The sequence below is a fragment of the Cervus canadensis genome, chromosome 5 (genome assembly GCF_019320065.1).
Source record: "Cervus canadensis isolate Bull #8, Minnesota chromosome 5, ASM1932006v1, whole genome shotgun sequence".
Taxonomy (NCBI): domain Eukaryota; kingdom Metazoa; phylum Chordata; class Mammalia; order Artiodactyla; family Cervidae; genus Cervus; species Cervus canadensis.
Genome location: NC_057390.1, coordinates 69,494,780 through 69,521,152, shown reverse-complemented (window position 1 = coordinate 69,521,152; position 26,373 = coordinate 69,494,780). Strand labels below are relative to the sequence as shown.

The following is a 26,373-nucleotide window of genomic DNA, read 5'->3' as shown; positions in this document are numbered from 1 at the left end:
TTCTGTTGATTCAGTTCAGTTCAGTCGATAAGTCGTGTCTGACTCTTTGTGACCTCATGGACTGCAGCATGCTTCTCTGTCCATTACCAACTTCCGGAGCTTACTCAAACTCATGTCCATCGAATTGGTGATGCCATCCAACAATCTCATCCTCTGTCGTCCTTTCTCCTCCTGCCTTCAATCTTTCCCAGCATCAGGGTCTTTTCCAGTGAGTCAGTTCTTCGCATCATGTGGCCAAAGTATTGAAGTTTCAGTTTCAGGATCAGTCCTTCCAATGAATATTCAGGACTGATTTCCTTTAGGATCAGCACTGTTTAATTTCTGGTGCTTTATAGAAAGATTTGATATCTGTTAGAGCAAGGTCTCTCTTTTTTTTTCAATCAACATTTTTTTAACTGTTTTCATGAACTTTATTTCAAAATAAGCTTTACTTATGGAGACTTGTATTCCAGACTCAAGTGGCATCAAATGTTGCTTCTGGATAAAGTGGTCCTCATCTAATGGGCCAGTTTATGTCTTCCTGGCCAGAGTCGTTGAATATATATAAGCTGGTGAGCCTAGAGGTTGGACTCCTCTTTTCAATCCATATATTTGATAAATGTGATTTTTTTTTCTTTTTGGAAGCCACAGGACATCTCTTTTTAGTCTATGAAGACCTAAGAGAAATTAAACAAGGCTTCTATATTAGCTATTGCTGTATAGAGTTGGACCACAAAGAAGGCTGAGTGCCAAAGAATTAATGCTTTAGAATTGCGGTGCTAGAGAAGTCTCCTGAGAGTTCCCTGGACTGCGGGGAGATCAAGCCTGTCAATCCTAAAGGAAATCAACCCTGAATATTCATTGGAAGGAATTTTCATTGGATGCTGAAGCGCTAATACTTTGGCCATCTAATGGGAAGAGCCCATTCATTGGAAAAGAGCCTGATGCTGGGAAAGATTGAAGGCAAAAGAAGAATGGGGTGGCAGAGGATGAGATGAGATTAGATAACATCCTCGACTCAACAGACATGAATTTGAACAAACTCTGGGACGTAGTGAAGGATGGGGAAGAATGGCATGCTGCAGTCCATGGGATTTCAAAGAGTCGGACACGACTTAAGTGACTGAACAACAAACAACAATTGTTGTGTAACAAATTACTCCAAAATTTAGTAGCTTAAAACAATAAAAATTTATTATTTCATACAGTTTCTGAGGGCCAGGAATCTGGGGTGACTTGGCTGGGTTGTTCTGGCTTAGAGTTTCTCATGAGGTTGCAGTCAGAATGTTGTCCAGGCCTGTAGTCATCTGAAAACTTGTCTGAGCTAGAGGATCCACTTCCAAGCTCACTCACATGACTGTTGACAGGAGGCATCATCCTCTTACCTCATCATGAGAGCCTCTTCGTGGGGCTGTTCCTGATGTGCCAGCTGCCTTCTCCTGGAGCGAGTGATCTGAGAGACAGACCAAGATGGGAACTGCAGGATCTTTTACAGCTGAATCTAAAAAGTGACGTCTCATCACTTCTGGTGTATTCTTTGTTTACACAGACCAACCATGTAAATAAAAATTCAGAGAAGTGGAATTACTGGTTAAAAGTTAGGTGCTGTAATTTTTTGATAGTTAATTGCCAAATTGCCCTCCATAGGAATGTACCTGTGGAGGTGCAACAGTTTATACTCTCAGCAGCAGTATATGAGAGAGCCTGTTTGTGCAGCCTCTACCACACAGTGAATGTCAGACCTCTAAGTCAAATAGTATACCTCTGTGCGGCTGTAATTTGTATTTCTTTTATGAGTGAGATTGAACATGTATCTAAGAGCCATTTGTGTTTCCATTTCCATGAATACTTTGTTCATATCGTTTGCCCATTTTTTTCTTACTGTTTCATAGGAACTCATTATGGGGAATTTAGGAAAATGTTTTAATATATTTTAAATATGTTTTAATATGTAGGAGTTTTGTATTTTTATTATTTTGAAATAATATCAAGCTTATAAAAAAGTACCAAGTGTAGTGTATGAACTTTTTTTCTTATATCAGGTAAGAAGTGATACTGTACTATCTTTGAATACTTGAGTGTGTATTTCCTTCAAATACAAATATTCCACAAGGCATTCTACGTCATCACAATACAACCATCAAAATCAGGAAAGTCACATTGGTGGCTTCCTGATCCTGTCCAACAGCCTCTACCCCTTTGACCCTAGAGAAAAACACAAACTCTGGAGCTAGCATGCGTGCGTGCTCAGTTGCTTCAGTCAAGTCCAACTCTGTGATCCTGTGGACTGTAGCCTGCCAGGCTCCTCTGTCATGGGATTCTCCAGGCAAGAATACTGCTGGAGCTAGACTGTCTGGCTTCAAATCATAGCTCTGCCTCTTACTAGTTACTCAATTCCTGTATGCTTCAGTCTCTCATCTCTTACAAACAGTACAGTAATCATGCTTGCTTCACAGGTCCTTGTGAAAATTAGGTTAATGCTTAGATTAGTGGTTTGCATACTATGAAAGCTATGTCAACATAGCTATAATATTAGGGGAAAGGTAGTTGGTAATAGAGTACATTTTTAGTATTTTATAGTAACCATGGGTGAGATATCAGAGATCATAGCCTACAGTATAAACTACAGGTTGTTCAAATAACCCAAAAAGTCTTTTTGTTTTCTTTTTCAGATTTCAAAATGACTTCCCTCTTGACTTACACTTTAAAAAATCTTCCCAGTACATCAAAATGGGCCCTCAGATTTTGTAAGTTTCATTTGTTCTTTTTAAGATTAGATTTGAATGTGTAAGCATCTTGTGCAAACACGGAATTGTATTGCTTTTTGTAAACACTTGATTTTGTCTCCCAGGTGTGAGACCTCTGAGCAGTTCCTCCCACCTACAGGCTGCCGCAGGTACAGTAATTTGTAAAAAATAAAAATATTTCTGATTTAAAAGTTAGATTATAGGATCTAGATTTGTGAATTTTGAATAAAAACCAAAACTAATTTGCTAACTCTCCCCTTTTTATGATCAATAAGAACATCACTGTTGCCTTCAAATTAAAACAATACAGGACCAATCAGTAATGATAGTACATGGTGTAAGGTGGGCTTGAGGATGTTGGCTGGAGGCTTCTTTCTGGGATGTGGAGCCTTTGGAGTCACTGAGGTTCTGTGAACTTCCTAGTTAGTTTACTCAGCTACTGGCTGTCAGTCCTAAAGATGCGTGTGTGCTGAGTCATGTCCAACTCTTTGTGACCTCACAGGTTGTAGCCTACCAGGCTCCTCTGTTCATGGGATTGTCCCAGGCAAGAATACTGGAGTGGGTTGCCATTTCCTCCTCCAGGGGCTCTTCCTGACCCAGGGATTTAACCCATGTCTCCTGCATTGGCAGGTGGATTCTTTCCCGCTAAGCCACCAGGGAAGCCCCAGTCCTAAAGATGATTAGTCTCCATCTGTTGTGGAGCCAAAAATTAACTTTTTACACTTTCAGTGACAGGCTTCTGTTACTGAGTATGTTCTTAGTCCATATGCAAGAGGATGCATATCTGAAATAGGTGTGACTGTGGGACTAGTTAATAAAAGAAGGTTGTTTAGTCAATATGAAATGAAAAAAGAAGGAAATTTGTTGATACTATATGGTCTTTTAGACCCTTGGTAAACCCAACGGACTAAACTTCTTCACTGTTGAATACATACGTTTGCAGAACCTGCTGTAGTTTTGTATATTCACTTGCCTGGGTCCTATATTGATCTATGACTTCTGATTTTGGTCTATTGTGGTATTTCTACTTGGATAATAATGTAATAGAAAAAATTCTTTACCAAGATTCAGAAGACCTCTGCTTTGGTTAAGTTCTTCTTTCTGGGCAGTTTGACCTTGAACTGATCATGTCATTTCCCTGCTTTCTAGTTTTTTTTATCTAACAAAGAATAATAATTTTAGCCATGTTAACCTCAAGTAGTTATTAAGGTATCTCAAACACTTTGAAATCTGTAAATTCAGTGGAAATATAAGATATTTTTATAGTTTTACATATAGTATATTCCCAGGGGTCTGTTACTTAATCCCACCTAGAAAAGTTTCATGTTGTCATATAAAAAATATGTTTTCTTTGGCTTCTAAACTCTAACTAGAATATAGGTAAGTGTTAACCTCACAAAGAATAATAATAATTCCTTTCCATCTCATTTCACCTTTCACCTAATTCTAATGTTCACTCAGAAATTCCTATTGCAGTCACACAGATAGGTCTGTTTCTTGCCAACTGGGAGAAAGTCACGTTGAATACCACGTTAAATACCATTTTTTTCTGGCATTTAGAATATTCTTCTTTATATTGCTCTTAAACAGTTTTTGTGTTTCTCTCTCCCCAACTATATTGTAAACCTTTGTGAGACTTAAGCCTTGTCATGTTACTGGTGTTTAACCCTGTTCTACAAGTGGTTTGTTTTAACATTGATGTTGATAGTGGTGCAAAAGGGCACATGGTAAGACAAAGGAATGTGATCAGCTGATTTGATGGGAGGAAAAGGGAGTGTACTCATGCTGAACAGGCTTTAGTTTGCAATAGGGTAGCAGAGGGCATGAAGAGGGAACTTGGCTTTTACTTTCCATATTTTAGTATTATTTATTTTTTTCTTTTTTAACCACCACTCATGTTTTATTTTTTTAATTAAAACATTAGAAAAAGGTTGCTCTTTTGATGTTGCAAACCAGCTACACAAATTGAGTCATACAGAATCAGGAAGCATGCTAGGTTTTTGTCAAATGGCAGTAGTCACCAACCAGATGCCTTTATTTCTACATAGAAAAGCAAGAGTATTAAGCTATGTGAAGAATAAAACAGTATCTGTTATTCTGACTTCTAGTATTAAGGGCAGACTTAATCAGTTGCTTTCAGTGAAATGGATTGTCAAGCACTTGATAAAAATAATTTGTTAACAACATAAGCGATACTATCACTGGGTATAATCTCTTTATTTGCCTTAAATTTTATTTGGAAACTTGTAAATGCTCGTTAATTTCTTAATCCTTTTTTTTTTTTTTTTTTTTTAAGTTGGAGTGGTTTGGTAAATGACTAATGCAATTTGGCATTGAGTGATAAAATTCTTCTTAGAATGTCTGTCTTTAAAAATATAAAAACTTACCTGACTTCTTGTATTTTAATTAATTTTTCTCTGAACTTTATCTTAAAGCTTCCCAGACTAAATCGAAAAAAACCCTAGCCAAACCCAACATAAGGAATATTGTGGTGGTGGATGGTGTTCGCATTCCATTTTTGCTGTCAGGCACTTCGTAAGTATGAAATGATTCTGTTACTTGTTATTACTTTTTTTTTCCTTTGTTCTCTCCAGCTGTATTAAGGTATGATTAACAAAAACTGCATATATTTAGGTTGTACAATGTGATTTTTTTTTTAAGGTATACAATGTGATGATTCAGTGTATATTGTTGTTCAGTCACTAAGTTGTGTCCAACTCTTTGCAACACTGTGGACTGCAACACACTGGGATTCCCTGTCCTTTACTATCTCTTGGAGTTTGCTCATGCTCACGTCCTTTGAGTCAGTGATACCATCCAACCATGTTATTCCCTGTTGCCCCCTTCTCCTGCCCTCGGTCTTTCTCAGCATCAGGGTCTTTTCCAATGAGTTGGCTCTTTGCATCAGGTGGCCAAAGTATTGGAATTTCAGCTTCAACTCAGTTATTCCAATGAATAGTCAAGGTTGATTTCATTTAGGATTGACTGGTTTGATCTCCTTGCTGTCCAAGGAACTGTCAAGAGTCTTCTCCAGCACCACAGTTTGAAAACATCAATTCTTTGGTGCTCAGCCTTCTTTATGATTCAACTCTCACACCTGTACATGACTACTTGAAAAACCATACCTTTGACTATATGAACCTTTGTGGGCAAAGTGATGTCTCTGCTTTCTCTTACACTGTCGAGGTTTGTCATAGCTTTTTTTCCAAAGAGCAAACTTCTTTTAATTTCATGGCTGCAGTCACCATCCAAGTGGTTTTGGAGCTCAAGAAAGTAAAGTCTGTCACTGTTTCCATTTTTTCCCCTTCTATTTGCATGAAGTGATGGGACTGGATGCCACGATCTTAACTTTTTGAATGCTGAAGTTTAAGCCAGCTTTATCACTCTTGCACCTTCATCAAGAGGCTGTTTAGTTCCTCTTTGCTTTCTGCCATTACGGTGGTGTCCTCTGCATATCTGAGGTTGTTAATATTTCTCAAGGCAGTCTTGATGCCAGTCTGTGATTCATCCAGCCCAGCATTTCACATGATGTACTCTGCATATAAGTTAAATAAGGAGAGTGACAATATACAGTCTTTACGTACTCCTTTCGCAATTTTGAACCAATCTGTTGTTCCTCGTCTGGTTCTAACTGTTGCTTCTTGACCTATATTTAATGTGTATATACATTGTGAAATGATTACCACAATCAAGGTAATTAACATATCCATCACCCCTTATAGTTTATTTATTCCTTCTTTTAAGGTGTTTTCAAAAGGAACCTTTGTGAATGTAACCCAGTAGGTAATACTATTGCTGAAAGTGTTAGTCACTTAGTTGTGTCCAACTCTTTGTGACCATGTGGACTGTAGCCCACCAGGTTCCTCTGTCCATGGAATTCTCCAGGCAAGAATACTGGAGTAGGTTGCCATTCCCTTCTCCTGGGATTTTCCCAACCCAGGCATTGAACTCAGGTCTCCTGGATTGTAAGCAGATACTTTACCATCTGAACCACCAAGGAAGCCCTTAATAATATTGCTGCTGCTAAGTCACTTCAGTCGTGTCCGACTCTGTGTGACCCCATAGATGGCAGCCCAGCAGGCTCCCCCGTCCCTGGGATTCTCCAGGCAAGAGTACTGGAGTGGGGTGCCATTCTCTTCTCCCATAATATTGCTAGTCAACTAATATATAAATAATACTTTCATGAAATTAATACAGAATAGGTCAGTAGTGAAATAGCGTGGCAGAATCTGTTTTTCATCTTTTCTCATGAGCTAGTCTAGTGTAGTGTTAGACTGAACAAGCTGTATTTTGAAAACCTAGTGTGGGACTAAGTAGCTTGCTTCCAACAGATGCCCTTTCCTCATCTGGAGAGAAGTACATTATTTCTATGCCTCTTCAGAAGTTTAAATACTGAGACCATGGGCCTGTGGGCACCTTGAAGGGACTTTAATCTGCTGCTTTGGCTTTCTGGAAGTTATCAGAATTGGAGTTGATGGACTGGTCCAAATCATTGTACAGCACAGTCCCAAATATATGGAATAACAATGGTCCTAGACCAACCCTCAAGTCCCCCAGAACCTAACTACTGTTCCCCCTAGATTTCCTTTCTCCTTTTCTGTTCCCAGCTGAGGCCCAGTCTGTCTAAAAGTTGATGATGGACTTTGGGAACTAAGTGAAAATGAAATGAAACATTAGTTGTATTCTGTTAAGATTGTTTTGATGTTCACGTTTTGAACTAGCAGTCACTAACTTAAAAACAAGCTAAGAAAAGTTGAGTATCTGCTAAAAATAATGAGACCTTTCTATACTAATATGGAAGTATCTTGGAGATATGTTAGGTGTAAAAAGCAAAGTTCAGAGCATTGTGTATAATGCCACCATTTATGGAAGATATGGACATGTGTATGCATGTGTGTGTATGTATATGTATGTGCACGCATGCATGCATGTACATACAGAAACAAGAAACGTTCGTTTTTAAACAGTGGTTTAGGACCTAGAGAGTATCTTCTTAGGTAAGTAAATGGTGAAGATTCTTCACCCTCTTATCTCAATATGATACCTTTCTTGTATGGACACAACAGTAGTAAGAGTAAGAATCTGAAGCTTTAGCAGCAGAAAAATAATGTGAGGGGATCCTTGTTGTATTTAGCAGCAGCAGGATAGGAAAAGAAACTTCCGTCAAGAGAAGAAAATTCTTGACTAGAAACGCCATTTTTTGGTAAACGTTGTTTGTATACTGTGTAGAAGTTTGAGTCCAACTGTTTTCACTAGTCGTTGAAAAAATATGAACATGCTCAAAGATATCATTTACACATTTCCTTTGATAGTTGTTATCAAACTATCAAAGGTGAAATTTGATTTGAGATATTCAGCACATTGGTATAGGTTTTATTCCACTTGTTATTTTTTATTATTATGTTTTAGTTTAATTTAGAATCCTAATTGAGGAAGAAGATAAAGTTCATGAGTAATTTAGTAGCACAGAGAAGAATGTTGAGTAATGATAGGCAAATATAGTTAATAGAGAAGAAGGAATAAAAATTTTAAGGTACTATCCATGTACAAAACAAAAATGACTAAAAATAATACAGAGAGAAGAATTTATAAAGAAGACAAATAGTTAAATCATATTATTAATCTTATGATTGAGGTAACAAATGAGTCTTCTAAAAAATAATTTTCTAGATGGAAACAGATTTTTTTCTGTTTAATTTGCTTTCAGCTTTCAACTTAATTTGCTTTGCTTTCAACTTGTGTCACTTGAAAGACCTATAGATATTTTGGAAGTATTTTGGAAGCACTGTTAGGAATATACTCCAGCAGTGACATGTGGGAATCTTTCAGCATTCTGGCTGAGAGGGAGTTACAGGAGCATGAGAAGAAAAATTGTAAAATGATAGATAATTGTGGTTTAAGCATTTTAAAATTGATACACTTTTGTCCAAGTTACTCTGCTGTAAATTTTAGGGAACTGGTTTTCCCTATAAGATTTTTAAAATCACTGATGGTTCTTCTAGTGACTCACAGTAAAAAAAAATTTCTGAATTTTCAGGTTTTAATTTTCAGGAATTTAAAGAATAAATATTCTTATTTAATCTAGATGCGTCTGGAATATTTCATAGTTCCAGAAAGTAAAGAAATGCTTTAAAAAAAGGGTCATGTCAAAAAACACAGGACCAACCTAAAATAACTTCCAACGACAAAAATTAGGAAAATTTTCTTAATAAAATAAATTATGGTAGTATAATATTATACTATAACTCAAAACATTAGATATCTATGAATCCAATCTGATATAAATAAATGATTGAATAAAGAAATAAAAGAGAAAAGACAAGTCTTTCTTGAAGAGTTTCAATTAATAAATACAGAAGGAATGAGGGAAATAGATAAATCATCACAGGAATAGCTGCTGCAACCAGGATCTAGGAATGAATGCTAAAATTAGTGGGTGAGAAAGGTTAAGAAGGAACAAAATATTGGCATAGCCTCAATTCTCTCCCCCAAAATATTTATTAACTACTGTGAGGATTTTAACATGTGTCCACAAATTCTTTGTTACTTTTTCCACTAGGAAGTGGAGCTTAATTCTTCCCTTGAGCAAGGGCCAGAAGCGATTCACTTCTAATAAATTGAGTTCAGAAAGGGAAAAATAATGAAGAAAACTGGCAGACACTGCTTCAACTAAATGATCAAGTTAATATCACTAGTAAGAAGTTATGCTGCTTTCACGTTCACTCTGATAAGAAGCAGAGGGTATTTTACCTCTGTGATACTCTTCCCTGGTGTCCATAACCCCAGTCTTCCAAGTGTCAGGGTCAAGGAGGATAAGGAAAGACTGAGAAGCTGTCACAAAGTGGAGGAGATTAAGGGAGCATGACAAGTAAATGCATGGACTGGAACCCGGAACAGACCAGTAATAGGGAAGTAGTGGAAAAACTGACGAGGTCAGATCAAGCTTAGCGAGTAGTAGTGTGCTGGTGTTAATTTCTTAGTTTTGACAAGTGCATCATGTTTACATAAGATTAGCATTAGAGGAAGCAGGGTGAAGGGTATGGAGGAACTCTGTTCTTTCTTTCCAATTTGTAAAACCTTAGATAACTTCAAAACAAAGTTTTCTTTAAAAGTCCTAATATATCCCTCATGTCCCTTTAGACCTCACAAAATAACTAATGAATTTTTTAAAAATAAAAGGGAACATAAATATACATTTCATGTAGGTTTGAACTAATGTTGGAAAAAAAAATAAAAATAAAAGGGAACTTAAAACAATGGGGTTTAGTTTTGCAGAATATTTGCCATATGTCATGCTGAACAGCAAGACAGTGGGCAGGATTTTTGTTCAGTTCTTAGCTTAAAAGGAGTCAAGACTTGTCAGAGTTTTAAGGACGACAAATAGCAAAGTCATACTGTTTCTTTGTTTGAAATGATGTTAAGTGCTTTTATATTAATAGCAGCTTATGGTTAGCTTATTTCTTTAGACATTTCAAGTAGAATGAAAAACATTTTTTATTAAAGCTCTAGGCTTTTGGTTAAATTATTTATTTTCTTCCTCCAGATATAAAGACCTGATGCCACATGATTTGGCTAGAGCAGCACTTTCGTAAGTAAATGCAGTTACATTTTAGATCTTATTTCAATAAAAACCCTTTTCTCCAGTTTTTACACTTGAAATAGCATGTCTAATAGAATTCCCATAGCTAAGAAATGTTAACTTTATGCGGTGAGAAAAAGCACTTAGTAGATTATATAAGAGTCATCTAGTCTTCATTTTAGCCATGTGTGTTACACAAATTCAAGCAGGTGGTGAATGTCAGTGATCTTTATTTTGCAGGCTTGATGATCTCTTGGCATGATAGTATTCCTTAATGTACTGTAGCTAGCTGCAGGTTATAAACAGTGTAGGACTAGATTGATCAGGCTAAAAACCAATACGTGTATTTGCTGGTTACCTCAGAAACTTCATTACTGTATGAGGATAGCTGAACAGATTATGCAAATACAGATGCAGAACCTGTGTATACAGAAGACCAACTGTGTCCTAATGGCATAGTACAGCATCCTCAGAATTTCATATTCATGGTGGGGTAGGGGTGGAGGTATGTATGTATCTAGAAAGAAGCCTAGAATGAGACATGAAGATTCCTCATTTAGCTTTAGTAATTGTTATCATTTTGCCATTTGTGCTGTGTGAGACCCCATGGACTGTAGCCCATCAGGACCCTCTGTCCGTGGGGGTTCTCCAGGCAAGAATACTGGAGTGGGTTGCCATGTCCTCCTCCAGGGGATCTTCTCGACCCAGGGATTGAACCCAGGTCTCCTGCCCCAATTTTTTTTTTTGCCATATTTAGTATTTTTTTTTCCCCCAGACCAGAATCTGGTCAAAATTCATATTATTAGGCAAATGAATATATCTCTTTAGTCTCTTTTAATTTAGGACATCCCCCCAACCCACTCCCCATGATAGTGACTCTTTGAAAGGTCCAGGCCAGCTGTTTTGTAGAATGTCCTACATTCTGGATGTATTTTTCTAGTAATATTTAACTTTCCTCGGTGAATTTCCTGTAAACTGGAAGTTAATCTCTAAGCTTGATTAGATTCAGGTTGAACATTTTTTGGTAAGAATGCTTCACAGGTAAAGCATATGGCTATTGCATCATGTCAAGAGGCACGTGATGTGTAATGTTAAATCGAACTCTTCAGTCAGAGTGGTCAAACCACCAGATCTTTTGGTGATAAATGTGCATTTTTTTGCTTTTGCAATTAGTAAGTCATCTGTAAGGTGATATCTTAACACCATATTCCCCAGCAACCTTTGACCAAGTGGCTTTAGCATTTATTGATAATTTTTGCCTGGATTAGTTATTACATTAGAGATTATAAAATTTTGACTTTACTTATTCTTTTATTCCTCCTATATTTATTGATTGATATTTTTATGTAAAGAGCAGCTTTCCTTTTCAAAAAAATGATGTGTTTATATAGATATTTCAAATTTAAATTTAACATATTTGGGATTTTACTTCATCTCTTTAATTTTCTATTTGTTTCTCTTTTCTTTTTGACTGAAAACTTTGGTTTATGTATCTGTTTATCCTATTCCAGATTTTTTTTCTTTCATTTTTTATTGGAGTATTGTTGATTTACAGTATTAGTTTCAAGGGTACAACAGAGTGATTCAAAATTTTTATAGATTATATTCCAAATTATTGATGATTCTTCCTATTTAACTTTTTATTGCCAATTGAGCATCAAAAGTTGACTTTTTAAATCAGTCTTTGATAGTGTGCCACATGCTTGTCAAATTAAGGAAAAGATACAGTCTCTACTTTTTTAAATTCAAAGTTAATCTTTTAACCAGAGTTAACTGTAATGTTTTATGTGATGATCTGTGGCACTGTCTTGAATGTATGAAATGTTTTTTTGCTTTTAACTTCTGCCTGCAGGGGTTTGTTGCATCGGACCAGTGTCCCAAAGGATGTTGTTGATTATATCATCTTTGGCACAGTTATACAGGAAGTGAAAACAAGCAACGTGGCTAGAGAGGTGAGTCAAACGTTATGTTGTTTGAAGAGATTGATAGCAGAATCAGTTTGAATTTTAGTTAATAGAATTTACTCTTTAAAAGCTATTAAAATTCACTAAAGTTATATTTAATTTAAAATGTGATTTTACTATTTGAATTATTTTATATTTAAAAAAATTACATAAATCAAATGATGTACACTATACTAGTATATGTTTATGCTGTATTATAAATCAAATCAATTATTTGAGCTGGTTTTGGATATGTTTGTATTTCTCTTAGGAAAACAGAGATTTTGGCAAAGCATGGCTGATGTGATTTTTTGTAATGTGAGATATAGTGACCTCCAGTCAACTTAAAATTTCCATTTTACAGAGAACTTATTTCATATCCATGGTTTTTGTTGGAGGGAGTTGTGCTTATTCATATGTTCCCTTTGACTAGTGGGCACATAGGGCATTTTTTTTTTTTTTTAACTATTTCATAGGAATTTAACCTTTACCCCAGTTGGCAAAGCTCCATGTACTGTTTATTGAGCAACTGAGATAATGAGAGGCCTTGGCACTTCTGTGGCATGTCCCACAGTCATTTCGTAATGAAGACTCCAAAAACGTTTTCTGAGCTTTGTTTCCATTCACAAGTGGCTATTTGGATGAAGTTGGCTCCAAAGCACATTTCAGTGTGCTGAGCATTTTCTGTATTTCTAGTTTGTGCTTGCCATACATACTATTGCGTTCAGTATAGTTAGAAGGGCCTTAACTTTCACAACTGTCAGCCAAGAGAAAGGAAAAGGAGTAGGATGGAAGTATGTGTTTTGTCTTACCTTTTTACTCATCAGTAACTGTTCAAAAGTAAATGTTCAAACTGCTGAAGGCCTGGTGTTACTCAAGTCCACAATAGTCAACTGTTGGATATTGTAAGGGAGGCAGGAAAGGATTAAGAACAGGAAGAGGTTTTTTTCCCCACCTCCTAATTTTTTGGAGTTTCCTTGATCTTCACACTTCTAAATGTATCAAGCATGACAATTTCATGAACATATCAAATTATTCATAATACATTTTCAGCTCTTACATTCTGGAAAAAAAACCAAAGTGACTCTGACAAGAGCACTTAAAAGTAAATGTTGAATCTGTTTCAATTTTCTCTATATATCTATTATATCTCAACATTAAAGCCTTGTTTTTTTCTAAATTTTTTACCTGGAAATTTTATATCCATGTGCAAATCTCAGCTATTGATTGACATGCGGTAGATCCCTCTCCTGGCCTGTACTAATAATACTAAAGGCTGAATTCAGGGAATATTAGAATGTCTTTTTAAAGTCATTTTGCAACCTGAAGGCTGCTATAACTTCCAGCAAGAAAACTTTCAGAACCTCTTGTCTGTGGTAACAGTGTAATAATAAAATCCTGAAAGGTTTCTGATGCTGAGTTCTCATGAACCTGACTTTAATGAATGCCTCAGCTTATTTCCCTGCTCTCCAACTTACCTAAGAGACATCTTCCTCCTTTCCCTTCACTGTACCATCGAGAGCCTAAGCTTGCCTTGAGAGCTATTCAAACTTTAAATAGAAGCACGGAGACAAGGTTCACCAGCAACCACTTCTATTTAAAGTTCCTTCAGTCCTGAGTCACTTGGGGTCAAGGGTGTGACACTTGCTAGAAAGGATTGCCCGAGGATCAGGCCATTACAACCTGAGTGCCCTTTACCCTTGCCTCACTGGGGAGCTCTTTTCCCCTTCCCGGTGGAGACTTGCCTTTCTCTTCCTTTTGGATTGGTTTACATCAAGAGCCTGACGTGCAGTTGCCAGTAGGTAGTTTTTAGCAAAGTGAAGTATAAAGCTGAAAATCAGTTAAGAAACAGCCCTTTAATCTAGGCTTTGGAAGCATGTTAATCTTACCAAATGATAGGAAATCTTGTATTCTGAGGATTGTTAAATAGTTTCAGAAAAAATTAATTCCCTTAATAGGAACCAGAGTTTCATAGTAAGTGGTGGTGGTCGGGGACATGAGGTGTTGAGAGCTTTGTTTGTATTTATTTATTTATTATTTTTTTTTGAGAGCTTTGTTTTTAAAGTGAAACTTTAATATTATAAAAATAAGTATTGAATATTTTATTTTTGTACCTATGCATCAGTTCTTATACATGAACAAAAATAGAATCAGGCATTCATTGCTTTTTTGGCAGTGTAATTAACTCAATAAATAGTATAATAAAATAATAGACATCCTTATTTCCATTTTTGCAAGATTAATGGAGGGCCTCAGTTTTTCTCAAGGTCCTTCAAATTAATTCTCTTTTGAAACACCTCTTATGTCATCTTCCTGACCAGTTTCCTTGTTTCTAGTTGTTAACTGGTCCAGTCCTTATTTTTCAGAGACTCACTTGTGGCCCAGGCAGTTTTCCAGAATTTTTTTCATTCACTTGAACTTTTGGATATTTGGCATGTTTTCCAACTCGGCTCTGCTTTGGATTGACAGTGCGCTATCTGAAATATCAGGCAATCACTGAAAGTAGAGACGAACGTAGAGCAAGCCAGGGACCTATGTGGGAATCTGTTCATGAATGGTCAACTCTTTAGAAATTATTTTCATGTCTGATGACTTTGCTTTACTTCTAAGCCTTATAACTGCAGGAACACAGGTCATGAGAATCTCACCCCATGATATATTTCATCATTCCACCAACCATATGTAGCAGGTTTACTTTAGGTCTATTTGAAAATTTTAAATGAGTTAAAATCAAATTATGTATTAATGTTCTTAGAAGCGCTGGGAAAAGCATTGCTAAGAGAGGAGGTGAACTGCCAGAGGACTGTAGGCTTGTATACCACACTACAAAATTGCTGCAAGGAATTTGGCAGTGCTTGTTGATTAACGGCTAGATAAAAAATTCGTAAACCATTTCCGTGATGGGCTTAGTTGTATTTTAAATATTCCTCTGTGAGATATTAGCTCCTTTCCTGATTTACCATACAGTGAAGTACTGCTCGCAGCACCACTCACATATTGCACTTCCTTTATAAGTGATCATTGCATTCACTGTATTTTCTGAAGGCTGCCCTCGGAGCCGGCTTCTCTGACAAGACTCCTGCTCACACTGTCACCATGGCTTGCATCTCTTCCAACCAAGCCATGACCACAGGTATGTTTTTTTTTTTGACAGCAGAAGGTACATGTTGGTTCTCCTTTGTCTTTTCTATGATCATTAAAAATTATTCTTAACAGAAATAAATGATCTCTGAATTTGTGTGTTTCAGAAAATAAAGTAGCATTTACATTTTTTGATTTTTGACAGTAGTTCTCCACCTTTTTCTTGCCCTCCATACCTGAGGACCACAACCATTCGTTAATTTCTCCATCAGTAGTGTGGCTGGCTATCACAGGGGTTATTAACTGGAGGGCATGCTTCTGGATTTGAGGCCGGAGGAGTTTATCACCTGCTAGGTTTTAAGATTAGGTGATTCTAGCATGATACTCCCCCACGAAGATGGTGGCCCCCCTCCCTCCATCATCATCATAGGGATAAATCACTCACTTGGATGGGACAGCTCTTTGCTCTACTTTTCCCCCACATCTTGGCCTTTTTATAATTATTTACAAATTCTCACAACAAACTGAGCAAATCTGTGGAAGATTTTGTAACACCAGCCCTTACTGTGAAGAGACAGGAAACCTGAAAGATACAGTGATCATGTGCTCTCTTGGTGATATCAAGGCCAAGTGGTCAGCATACCATAAAGCTGGCAGGGAATGAAGCTGGAGGCAGAAATGGGGGCATTCTCCACTCTGCACAGCATGTGACTGCTTCCAGTTAGAGCAACATAGTACTTGCCAGTGGCCGTAAAGAGGGCAGGGGGCTGCCTTACATCTAAAAGCCAGACTTTCTCTAGCTTGTAGTAGAAACTGAAATTCTCTTTATAGGAAAAAAAGTTGTTACTGCAACTGAAGCTGGGAGCATATGAAATATGCCACATGTTCTGCTTTAGAATATGATTTGTGTGAGAATTGGTCCAGTGGATACTTCCGAAAGTTGATATCCCTGTAGCCTGAATGAAACTTGTTTTTCTCTAGTGTGTTGAATGTATTTTGAGTCATTCCAAAAAATTATCCTAATCCCTCTGAAAAGATAAATACCTGAATTACACATGTTGTACAATGTTAATAACTATTGTACAATTTTAAAATCAAGCCTAAATTTAAGAAAAAAAAAAGAAGCTTAAATTGCCAGTGGTCTGTTAATTTATGCAAAAGATGCTCATGTGCATATGACCTGTGCCTGTGCCCTGTAGCTGTCGGCCTGATTGCTTCCGGCCAGTGTGACGTGGTCGTGGCAGGTGGTGTAGAGTTAATGTCTGACGTCCCTATTCGCCACTCAAGGAAAATGAGGAAAATGATGCTGGATCTCAATAAGGCCAAGACTCTGGCTCAGCGACTCTCTGTAATCTCTAAATTCAGGTTGAATTTCCTATCTCCAGAGGTAAGACTCGTGAATGCTAACATAAAGACGTGTGTTGCCAAAGCATCCCACTGCAGAGATTTAGTGTTAGATAAGATGGCATGGGTTCAGTTACATTCTAATAGCTGCAGATTCTGTTAGTTACAAGGAAAGGTTAATTATTAGGTCAAGATGAAGAAAAAAATAGCAGTTAGAAGATTTGAATTTGTAAACCCTTTTTAGAGATACCTTGCTCACAAAGAACTTCCCTTGTCCCGGTCTTGATTGATCGTAGACTTTAACTTTCCCAGATAACCCTAGGTGTGGTATAGCACCTGTTCACAGTGTACCTGGTCCCGAATATCTCCTTTCCCAGCTTCCTGCAGTGAGTGAGTTCTCCACCAGTGAGACTATGGGCCACTCTGCAGACCGACTGGCTGCTGCCTTTGCTATTTCTCGGGAGGAGCAGGATGAATACGCACTGCGTTCTCACAGCCTGGCCAAAAGAGCACAGGATGAAGGACTTCTTTCCGATATTGTGCCCTTCAAAGTACCAGGTAAAACAGTTTGCTCAGCTTTGTAAAGGGGAATGCTTCTTGATATTGTTAGGGAGTTCTGAATTTCTTCTAAAACTCCAAAAACCGTAAGTGACTTTCCAATGAATATTTCCAAAATACTCAGCTTTTATTCTTTTTTTTTTTTTTAATATGGAACGCTTCACGAATTTGCGTGTCATCCTTGCGCAGGGGCCATGCTAATCTTCTCTGTATCGTTCCAATTTTAGTATATGTGCTGCCGAAGCGAGCACAGCTTTTATTCTTAAACATTGACTCAGGTTTCAATTTTTGTTGTAACATATGTAAGCATTTTAAAGAGATGTTCTATAAGTCTCCTTTAGGTCTGGCAGATATATTTTAGTTCTTATGTGCATGCCTGTTTTTAAAGTTCTGTATTTATAAGTCTTCTGTAAAGAAGAGCCAAATGTAAATGAATATCTTAAGTAAATAAGATATCCTTTTTAATGTTAAATCATTTAGATTATTTCCCAAATGCCTTAAGAGTTTGCTTTCATATTTGGTAATGTCTTGTTAACTATAAAGAGCTTTCTTTTTAGTGAATAGTTATGGTTTACATTTTATTTGTTCTTGTAATTTTAAAGCATATTTCTCTGGAGAAGATATATAATGCTTATTGATCTTAGAGTTAAAAACTTCATATTTTTATAGGAAGAGATACAGTTACACAAGATAACGGCATTCGTCCTTCCTCTCTGGATCAGATGGCCAAACTAAAACCTGCATTCATCAAGCCCTATGGCACAGTGACAGCTGCAAATTCTTCTTTCCTGGTAACTATGTGTGCTATATGTATTTACTAGTGATCTTTTATATTTGTGTATTCTGAAAAGGAAAGCCTAAAATAGATGTACTTGTGTGTATTACGAATAGAGACTTAAAAACCTGCTTACTTAGATTTTCCTGGTGGTGATGTGGATAAGAATCCACCTGCCAATGCAGGGGACACAGGTTCAATCTGTGATCTGGGAAGATTCCACAGGCTGTGGAGCAACTAAACCTGTGTACCACAACTATTGAGCCAGAGCTCTAGAGCTCACCAGCCACAACTACGGAGCCCACCGGCCACAGCTCCTGTGGGCCACAGCCCACACGCCAAGGGCCTGTGCTCCACGGCAAAGAGAGCTGCCACAGCGAGAAGCCTGCCCACCGCAACTAGGGAGTAGCCCCCACTTTCCACAACTAGAGAAAGCCCTCACGCAGCAACAAAGGCCCAACACAGACAAAAATAAATAAAATATACTTACTTACTACAAAGACTATTAAAATAGAATCAGTTTTTAAAGTTGTAGAAGTCACCTGATCCGGTCACCATTCTAATACAAAAAAAACCATTCTCAAAAAAAAAAAAGCTGTTCTCTTCAGTCACTTCAGCAGTCAGAAAATTTTGCCTGCCTGTGCTGGGCACTGGAGATAAAAAGTTAACTGTAACGTAGTGAGAAAGTTCTGTGATGACTGCAAGCATTGGCTCTTGGAGAAGATACATAGTTGGGTAAGTCAGAGAGTCTTCTTAGAGGAGGTAATCCTTGATCAGGTAATCTTGAAGGACGAGTACAAGCCAGTTCAAAAAGTGTATAAAAGGCCTTCTAGGCAAAGGGAATGGCAAATACAACTTTGGGAGTTAGGAGAGCAAAGGGCCTCTTTGGAGAAAAGCCTGGTTGGAGCACAGGATATGAATTTAGGGAGTCGTCTACGACTTGGAGGACAGGGAAACCTGGCGTGCTGCAGTCCACGGGGTCACAGTCAGACACAACTTAGCACCTGAGCAACATAAGACTTTGAAAGTAGGCAAAGAGAATGACAAGATACTTTTTCTAGCTCTGATTGTTAGAAAATTATGTTTTATGCTGACCCCCAAGTTACTTTCCTATAAGCATCATGGAGTAAATCTACTCTCATTTTTGGTTGTTCTTTTACGTATATGCAGATAGCTTATGTCCTTGCTTGGGTTTTTTTTCTTTCCTCCTTTATTAAATGTCCCTCTTGACTCTGCTTCTGCTTGTGAGATGTGATTTCCCTCCTCCTACTACCTTGGGTGCAGTCTTCAGGATATAGTTCATCTGGTCAGTGTTTCTTTTTACAGTATTATTCTCCTACCCAGACATACAGTCTAGAAAGAAACATAGGCAAATGTTTGACATATTTGACCTTGATAAATGACAATTTAATGCCTGCTCTTGAGCTTAGGAAAGGATGCCTGAGGTAATTTTAACAGGATGGTGTACCACCTGGTGAAGCCTGAGCAGTGAAGGACTGGTTAGGAGGTTATTTCTAAAACCAAATTGGATGATAGGTTCATATGGCATCAATTATACTCTTGGCAGATCTGAACCCCCTTGAATACTTGTGAGGTGTGCAAAAGGTTCAGGTTTATTCATCAAAAATCAGAAACACAAGTCATTAGAGGTAATATATCATAGATACATGGGTTTTCAGAGATGCAGTTAATGTACCATATTCATTGCAGGTTTTCACAATTGCACATTGAATATAGTAATGTGGTGTTATTATGTATAGTCACCTGTGTTTCCAGACTTTCTGGCCACCTTATTGGTAGTGGCTGCATAGCCTCTTCAGAGTTACTGAGTTACAAAAATATGGTCTGAAATTATGGTAGAGATGGTTTTAATTTTGTCAATTCTAGAGAGTAGTTTCTTTTCCTTTGGAATTTTTGTGTGTGTGTGTTTTTTTTTTTTCTTTTGAGCTTTTTCTTTTGAAACGGTAGTAAAGGGCTTTTGTGAGTAGTACTAATTTGTCCCCCACTTCTCAGTTGTCAGTGGGAAAAAAGCATATGTGGTGTTTCCAGAGAGGGAAGACCATGGTCCTTATATTCTCAGCTGTCTACCTATTTCTTCTTCTGCTTGGTTTGCTTGTTATAGAGCCTTTAAATTGAAGAAAATCATTTACAAGCCACAGGCAGGAAACAGCTGAGAAGCAGTCCAGAAAATATAAAAATAAATCAGTAAAGAAGAGATTTGGGGGAGGATTAACTCACAAAATTCCTCATATTCTGTGCCAAACGCAAAAATCTTCTAGTTCATTATGAATACATATTGAGTTACCAATTCTCATCATTCATTTTGATAATTATGATACTTTATTAATAGACTTTTCTACCCTTATCTGCCAGAAATTGGTCAGTGTGTATGTATCTAAACTGTGACTTAATGATGGATAAAATGAAAAGATTTTGTTACAGAGAGTCGCTCTGTAAGTGTGATGCGTTGGTAAATTTAGGAACAGAGGATAGAAGATGGCTGAAGAAGTAGCACCAGATAGGCTGCAGTTATTTAACATTTTTGTTCCGATTAACATTTCAGACCGATGGTGCATCTGCAGTGCTGATTATGGCAGAGGAAAAAGCTCTGGCCATGGGTTATAAGCCGAAGGCATATCTGAGGTAAAGTAAGTATTCAAGTAAGTTTCCTGTGGTTTCTTTACTTTAGTAGAGAGCTCACCCTTCTGTTTTTTACTTAGGGATTTCATGTACGTGTCCCAGGATCCAAAAGATCAGCTTTTACTTGGGTAGGTAGCAATGTATATTCTTGGATTATTCTAGAAAATATTGGTTACCCATGTTTATTACATAGATTTTAAAAGTATATAAAGCACTGAGTTCATAATTTTTGAACTCATAGTTTTGTGAGTTGGGTTTTTAAAATAATAATCCTTTATGTTGTGTTATCATTTTATAGTTTTATCACTTTTCTACTTTTTCCTATACTTTTCTATTACAGTTATCATATATATACAACTTTTTATTCTTTATTACATTAAGATGTCATAAGCATTTTTTTATACTGCTACTTACTCTGCAACACAATCAGAATAGCTTTTTATAAAAGCCTCCTAATGTTTAGATAGACTCCTCTCCCTTCCTCACAAGGCTGTACCCTCACTAACCTCCATCATGTCATTTAACTAGCCATGCCCCTTATGCTCTGCTGTTTGAGCTCTGTGTTCTTCTGGCTCTTCACATTAACTTGCCCTTCTCTTTCATTGTCTACTTGCTTGTTATCTCTTTCTCTGAGTCTAGAATATCAACTGCAGAGGGCAGAGGCCATGTCTGTTCAGTTTACTGTTGTATCACCAACACTTTGTTTGTACAGTAGAATCAGTGAATGAGTAGAGGACCTTCTAATAACTATGTAAAATTCAGTTTGGGGAATATGAAAGAGTTCTTTAGTTAAAAATGAAAGTTTTAATATCGTATCACTGAATTTTTTTTTTTTTCAGACCAACATATGCTACTCCAAAAGTTCTGGAAAAGGCAGGATTAACAATGAATGATATTGATGCTTTTGAATTTCATGAAGCTTTCTCAGTAAGTCATTTTAAAGACACATATCAAAGGACTATAATCATTTAATATGCGTGAAACAAGTAGAGCTTTATGTTTGAAGTACTGACTTAACACTACTAGGAGGAAATCCAGGGCTACACCCACAGTGTTGAAAAACATATCTTTTGAAGCTATCTCTTGGAGTCCCTTCAGAAGTATCAGGTTGTTTCTTTAGAAAATATTCACTGAAAACTGATTTAAAGATTTGCTTAGCTCTAAAATTAGACAAACTCATGCAAAAAGGAAAGCCTTGACGGATTTTACTACAAGATGGTCCTTATTGAGTTATTTTCCTTTCTAGGGTCAGATTTTGGCTAATTTGAAGGCCATGGATTCTGATTGGTTTGCACAAAACTACATGGGTAGAAAAGCCAAGGTAAGTTTCTGGTTAAAAATATGCTTGAGGAAAAAAAGATATGCTTGAGGGATTTTCCTGGCAGTCCAGTGGTTAAGGCTCCATGCTTCCACTGCATGGGGTGTGGGTTCTATCCCTGGTGGGGGAATTAAGATCCTGCATGCCACACAGTGTGGTCCCCCTCCCCCCCCAAAAAACCTTTGAATTTCCAAAGCACTATAATATTTGGCATTTTAATACCTGCTAATAAAAATATGAAGAGGAAGGCTGCTGCTGCTTAGGAAAATTTTTGTGTGTTATTTCATATGTTTATTTCTTAGTTGAAAAATAGCTCCTGGAAATTCTTTGGAAAAAGTAAAAGCAAAAATTCAAATTGTCTTTTATTCATCTACTCTGATGTCAGATGAAAAATAAACAGGGCCCTTGGCTTTCAGAATTGATTTGGAATTTCTTTCATAGTAAAATAGCATATGGTGGGTCTTTAAGATAGTTACTTCCCTCTATTGCAATTACTTCCTGTTACTCAGAGCCTGGCCTGATTTTTAAGTAAACTCACCTTTTTATTTGTGTTTATTTTTGTGGGAGTCAGGTTGGATCACCTCCTTTGGAGAAGTTTAACAACTGGGGTGGATCACTGTCCCTGGGGCACCCGTTTGGAGCCACTGGCTGTCGGCTGGTCATGGCAGCTGCCAACAGGTTACGGAAGGAAGGAGGCCAATATGGTCTGGTTGCCGCCTGTGCAGCTGGAGGGCAGGTAGGTCACAGAAGCTTAATAGGAGCTTCCAGAAAGTTATTTTCTTAGAAACAAACTCATCCAAGAATGTTTGATTTAGCTTAATTCGAAACAGTCTTAGAGTGATTTTTCTGATGACACACAACTGGAAAAAAAGTCCATTTTTGCGGGCCGGGGAGTACAACTTCAATCCTAAGAGTTCTTGGAATGAAAGAAGCTATTTAAGTCCAAACTTTTTTTTCCCCCTAAAATAATGTTTACAGATTTTATTTGTAAAAGTTACATGTGCTCATTATGGAAATTATGGAAAATACAAAAAGTATGTAGAAAATAAGACTATATATATAGTCTTATAATCCCCTCATCAGACACTATCATTATTCATACTTTGATATATTTTCTTCTTTAATAATAAAATTTTGTTCATTTATTTAGTCACCTTGAGACCTTACCTATAAAATCTCTCCAAGAGGAAAATTGTCTTTCATGAGAACTGAACTGTGCAATGGAGAATTAATTTACCTCTGGATAACTTATTGCTATTTAGCTGGGGAAAATTATGTTTTCTACAGATTTTTTTCTATCTCTTTTACTTGTGCTACCGACAAAACTTCCTACCTGTAGTGTTTCACTGTGGGACTACAATCCAAAGGCTGGCTGGCTGTAATCTGTTTTTTTTTTTTTTTTAACCCTGCTGGAAACAGATTTGATTTTTCACCAGATAACAGAATCACTCTGTTGCTGACCAAGATGAATAAGATATGTAAAAGTATAAACATCTTGCATTTTAAAGCCTTTATTTATGGCTTTTCTTCAGAGACTTTGAAAAAGCAAGGGGTCAGTTATTTTTAGGTTAGAATATTTTAGACTTCATGATCGGAAGTATTTTCTAATCTGGGTAACTTCGTTTACGGAAAACCATGGTTGGTCAGGACTGGAGCCCTCCTCCTTATCTTTCTATGATTCACTGGGGGAGATAACTGGTGCACAACGTTGTACATAGTGCATAGTCCACACCGGTCAGTGTCCTTTGGTTTTGAGTGTTCCCTAATTTTTTAATGTAGCACATAGAGGATTAGTAACCTAATACTAGATGCTTTTGTAAATGAACAAAGAATACTATCCAGTGTTATTACTTTCCTCTAGAAGTTTAAGGGTAGTGAGGAAGGCGATGATGCATTCTAGACACTAGATTCAACTCGGCATTGTTTCATCAAGAGCCACATGAGTGCTGTATAGACATGATTAGATCAGAGGAGGAATCCATCATTGGATCTAGAGCAGGAGTTCTTAGCTTTGGCACTAGTAACACTTTGGGCTAGGTAATTCTTTGTTTGGCTGGCAGGATTATGCTGTGTGTTGTAAGGTGTTTAGCATGGTTTCTGTCCACTAGATAACAGTAGTAAACAACCCTCCTCATTACCCGCTCTACCTGTCTCACCATATACACACAGTTGGGACAACCAAAAATATCTCCAGACATTGCTAAATGTCCTCTGGGGTGGGTGGGGAGCAAAGTCACCGCAGTTGGGAATCACTGATGTAGAATAGTATAAAAGATTTGGAACATGAAAATAACACTGCTTAAATAAAACAGGAGAAGGACTATTCTAACTTATTATGTATCCTTCTAGGACAACTCCAAGTCGGTCAGACCTTCCCACCCCTGTTCTTTTGTTTGCTTGTGCTTGTATCAAAACAGTTTGTTTTGAACTACAGTGTATACTAGATTGAGGATAGATACCATGTAGCAAAACCTTGTACCCACACAGTATTTAACTAGGTGCCTTATACATAATAGTTGCTTAATAAATATTGTGGGGATTGAATTGAATCTAGCAGTAGGGAGATTAGTTAAACTATTAACTGGATTGATAACAGTCCAGAAGAAAGAATGATTATGATTATCAGATAGGATTTAGACACGTGACATCATACATTTCTATACTAGGTTTAAACTAGGGAGGTAACTGTACTGTGCCTAGTGCTTGGGAAGGGGTTTTCTACCTTTGACTTTTGTGGGACTGCAGCTCATCATCTCCACATGCATAGAGTAGTAAAGAAGAGACCAGGCTTTGGAATCATCTGGTTTCAAGTCCTAACCCTGTTATTTGATAGCTTTCTGGATTTGAGTGAATAATGTAACCTTTTTTACATTTTTAAGTTAAAAAAACCCCATTTTTCTCATCTTTCTCACAAGAAAGAAAACTGTTGTCAAATTCACTGTATCATGTTTATTTTTATACAGCTGAAAAAAAGCCACTGTAGCTTATTTTAATAGCAACCACTTATGGAGCATCTACTAGAAATCAGATTCTACCAGGCAGACTTTGATACACATGTGTATGCATGTATGTGTGTGTGTGTGGTATATGTACACACACACATTGTATGCTATTGCTTAATTTAATGCTGACAAAAATACTTTGATGTGGGCACCAGGAGCCCCATTTTATAGAGGAAGTTAAGGTTCAGAGTGGCTAATAACTTTCCCAAGATCCCACAGTGTTTGAATGGCAGAGTCAGGATTGAGTTCCAAAGCCTGTACTTTTCTCATGGTTCTCTGCTGCCTCCATACTGGCTGCATTCATTGCCTTTCATTGCTCTAATTGGACTTCTTTTTTCTTTTACAGGGCCATGCTATGATAGTGGAAGCTTATCCAAAATAATAGATCCAGAAGAGGTGACCTGGAGTTTCTGTGCAGCACTCGGCCTAGGCAATGCCATTTCAATGCACTATTCAATGACATCTCTAGTTCCCAGCTCCTCTTAGGAAAGCAGAATTTGTGGCCTTTTGTTCAATACTTTGCAATTAAGCCTTTCCAGTGTTCTGAGCTTTCCAAGAATCACAGCGTACTACTCTTTCAGGGATCCCTTAGTTACCAGAATCTCTCACAGTGATAAGTTCAAGCAATTGTGTTTGGTCTCTATTTTTATTAAGGACTGAATGAGTGGCTGCAGTTTTGGAAAGAGACTAGGTGAGATTTGGGATCACCTTTGTAGCATTTGCAAATTATAACTCATTCGTATTTGTGACCTAACGATAAACATTTTCTATAAAATACAAAACCAGTGTGCCTAAATTAACTTAATTATGGGAAAATAGTTCAGAATCTAAGCATCACTGAAAAATCTAAATGTTTAGATGTATAAATACCTTGTTAAAAGTGTTAGTTGCTCAGTCGTGTCCAACTCTGTGACCCCATGGACTGTAGCCTGCCAGGCTCGTCTGTCCATGGAATTCTCCAGGCAAGAATACTTGAGTGGGTTGCCATTCCCTTCTCCAGAGGATCTTCCTGATGCAGGGATCTAACCCGCATCTCCTACATGGCATGCAGATTCTTTACCATCCGAGCCAACAGGGAAGCCCGTATTGGATAATCTTAATAAAGTAGAAAAGTTTGAGAACCATTTGCCTTGTTTTATTAGAGGTAAGAGGTGGTTCTCTTGTTTTAGGGACAGATTTTGCCTTGGACTGCTCATTTGTAACTTCTAACCATTTTGGTCTACCATGAGGCCGCTAGGAACATAAAGTCCTGCTTTAGAATAACACCATTTTTTCCCCATTGCCCAACTGAAGTAAATTTATTTTATTACTGTTTGGAGATGTTTCTGTTTGCCAGGCGTAAAGAAATTTTAAAAATTCGGTCCACATACTAAAATTCCTCTCAGTTTTTTGACAACCAAACTGCAT

General features: G+C 37.3%; 1 protein-coding gene and 1 non-coding gene across 4 annotated transcripts in view; one reads left to right on the top strand and one right to left on the bottom strand.

The window, feature by feature from the left end:
• HADHB (hydroxyacyl-CoA dehydrogenase trifunctional multienzyme complex subunit beta) overlaps positions 1–26,087 on the top strand; it is a 28,200-nt gene extending 2,113 nt beyond the window's left edge. For 2 of the 3 annotated variants that reach the window (XM_043469156.1, XM_043469154.1), the window contains exons 2-15: positions 2,652–2,726; positions 2,831–2,875; positions 5,162–5,261; positions 10,270–10,314; positions 12,158–12,257; positions 15,294–15,381; positions 16,529–16,716; positions 17,051–17,231; positions 17,901–18,022; positions 20,570–20,649; positions 20,727–20,774; positions 21,486–21,573; positions 21,893–21,967; positions 22,536–22,763. In XM_043469156.1, the coding sequence (XP_043325091.1) occupies positions 2,660–2,726; positions 2,831–2,875; positions 5,162–5,261; positions 10,270–10,314; positions 12,158–12,257; positions 15,294–15,381; positions 16,529–16,716; positions 17,051–17,231; positions 17,901–18,022; positions 20,570–20,649; positions 20,727–20,774; positions 21,486–21,573; positions 21,893–21,967; positions 22,536–22,748 (1,440 nt within the window). In that variant the 5' untranslated portion in view covers positions 2,652–2,659 and the 3' untranslated portion in view covers positions 22,749–22,763. Of the gene's footprint in view, positions 1–2,651; positions 2,727–2,830; positions 2,876–5,161; positions 5,262–10,269; positions 10,315–12,157; positions 12,258–15,293; positions 15,382–16,528; positions 16,717–17,050; positions 17,232–17,900; positions 18,023–20,569; positions 20,650–20,726; positions 20,775–21,485; positions 21,574–21,892; positions 21,968–22,535; positions 22,764–25,312 lie in introns of those variants that run through there. The other variant, XM_043469155.1, reaches the window with a different exon arrangement.
• Positions 17,376–17,482, bottom strand: LOC122442718. Its single transcript, XR_006269714.1, has one exon. It is a non-coding gene; the product is annotated as a U6 spliceosomal RNA (small nuclear RNA).
• Positions 26,088–26,373: the final 286 nt, after the last annotated feature.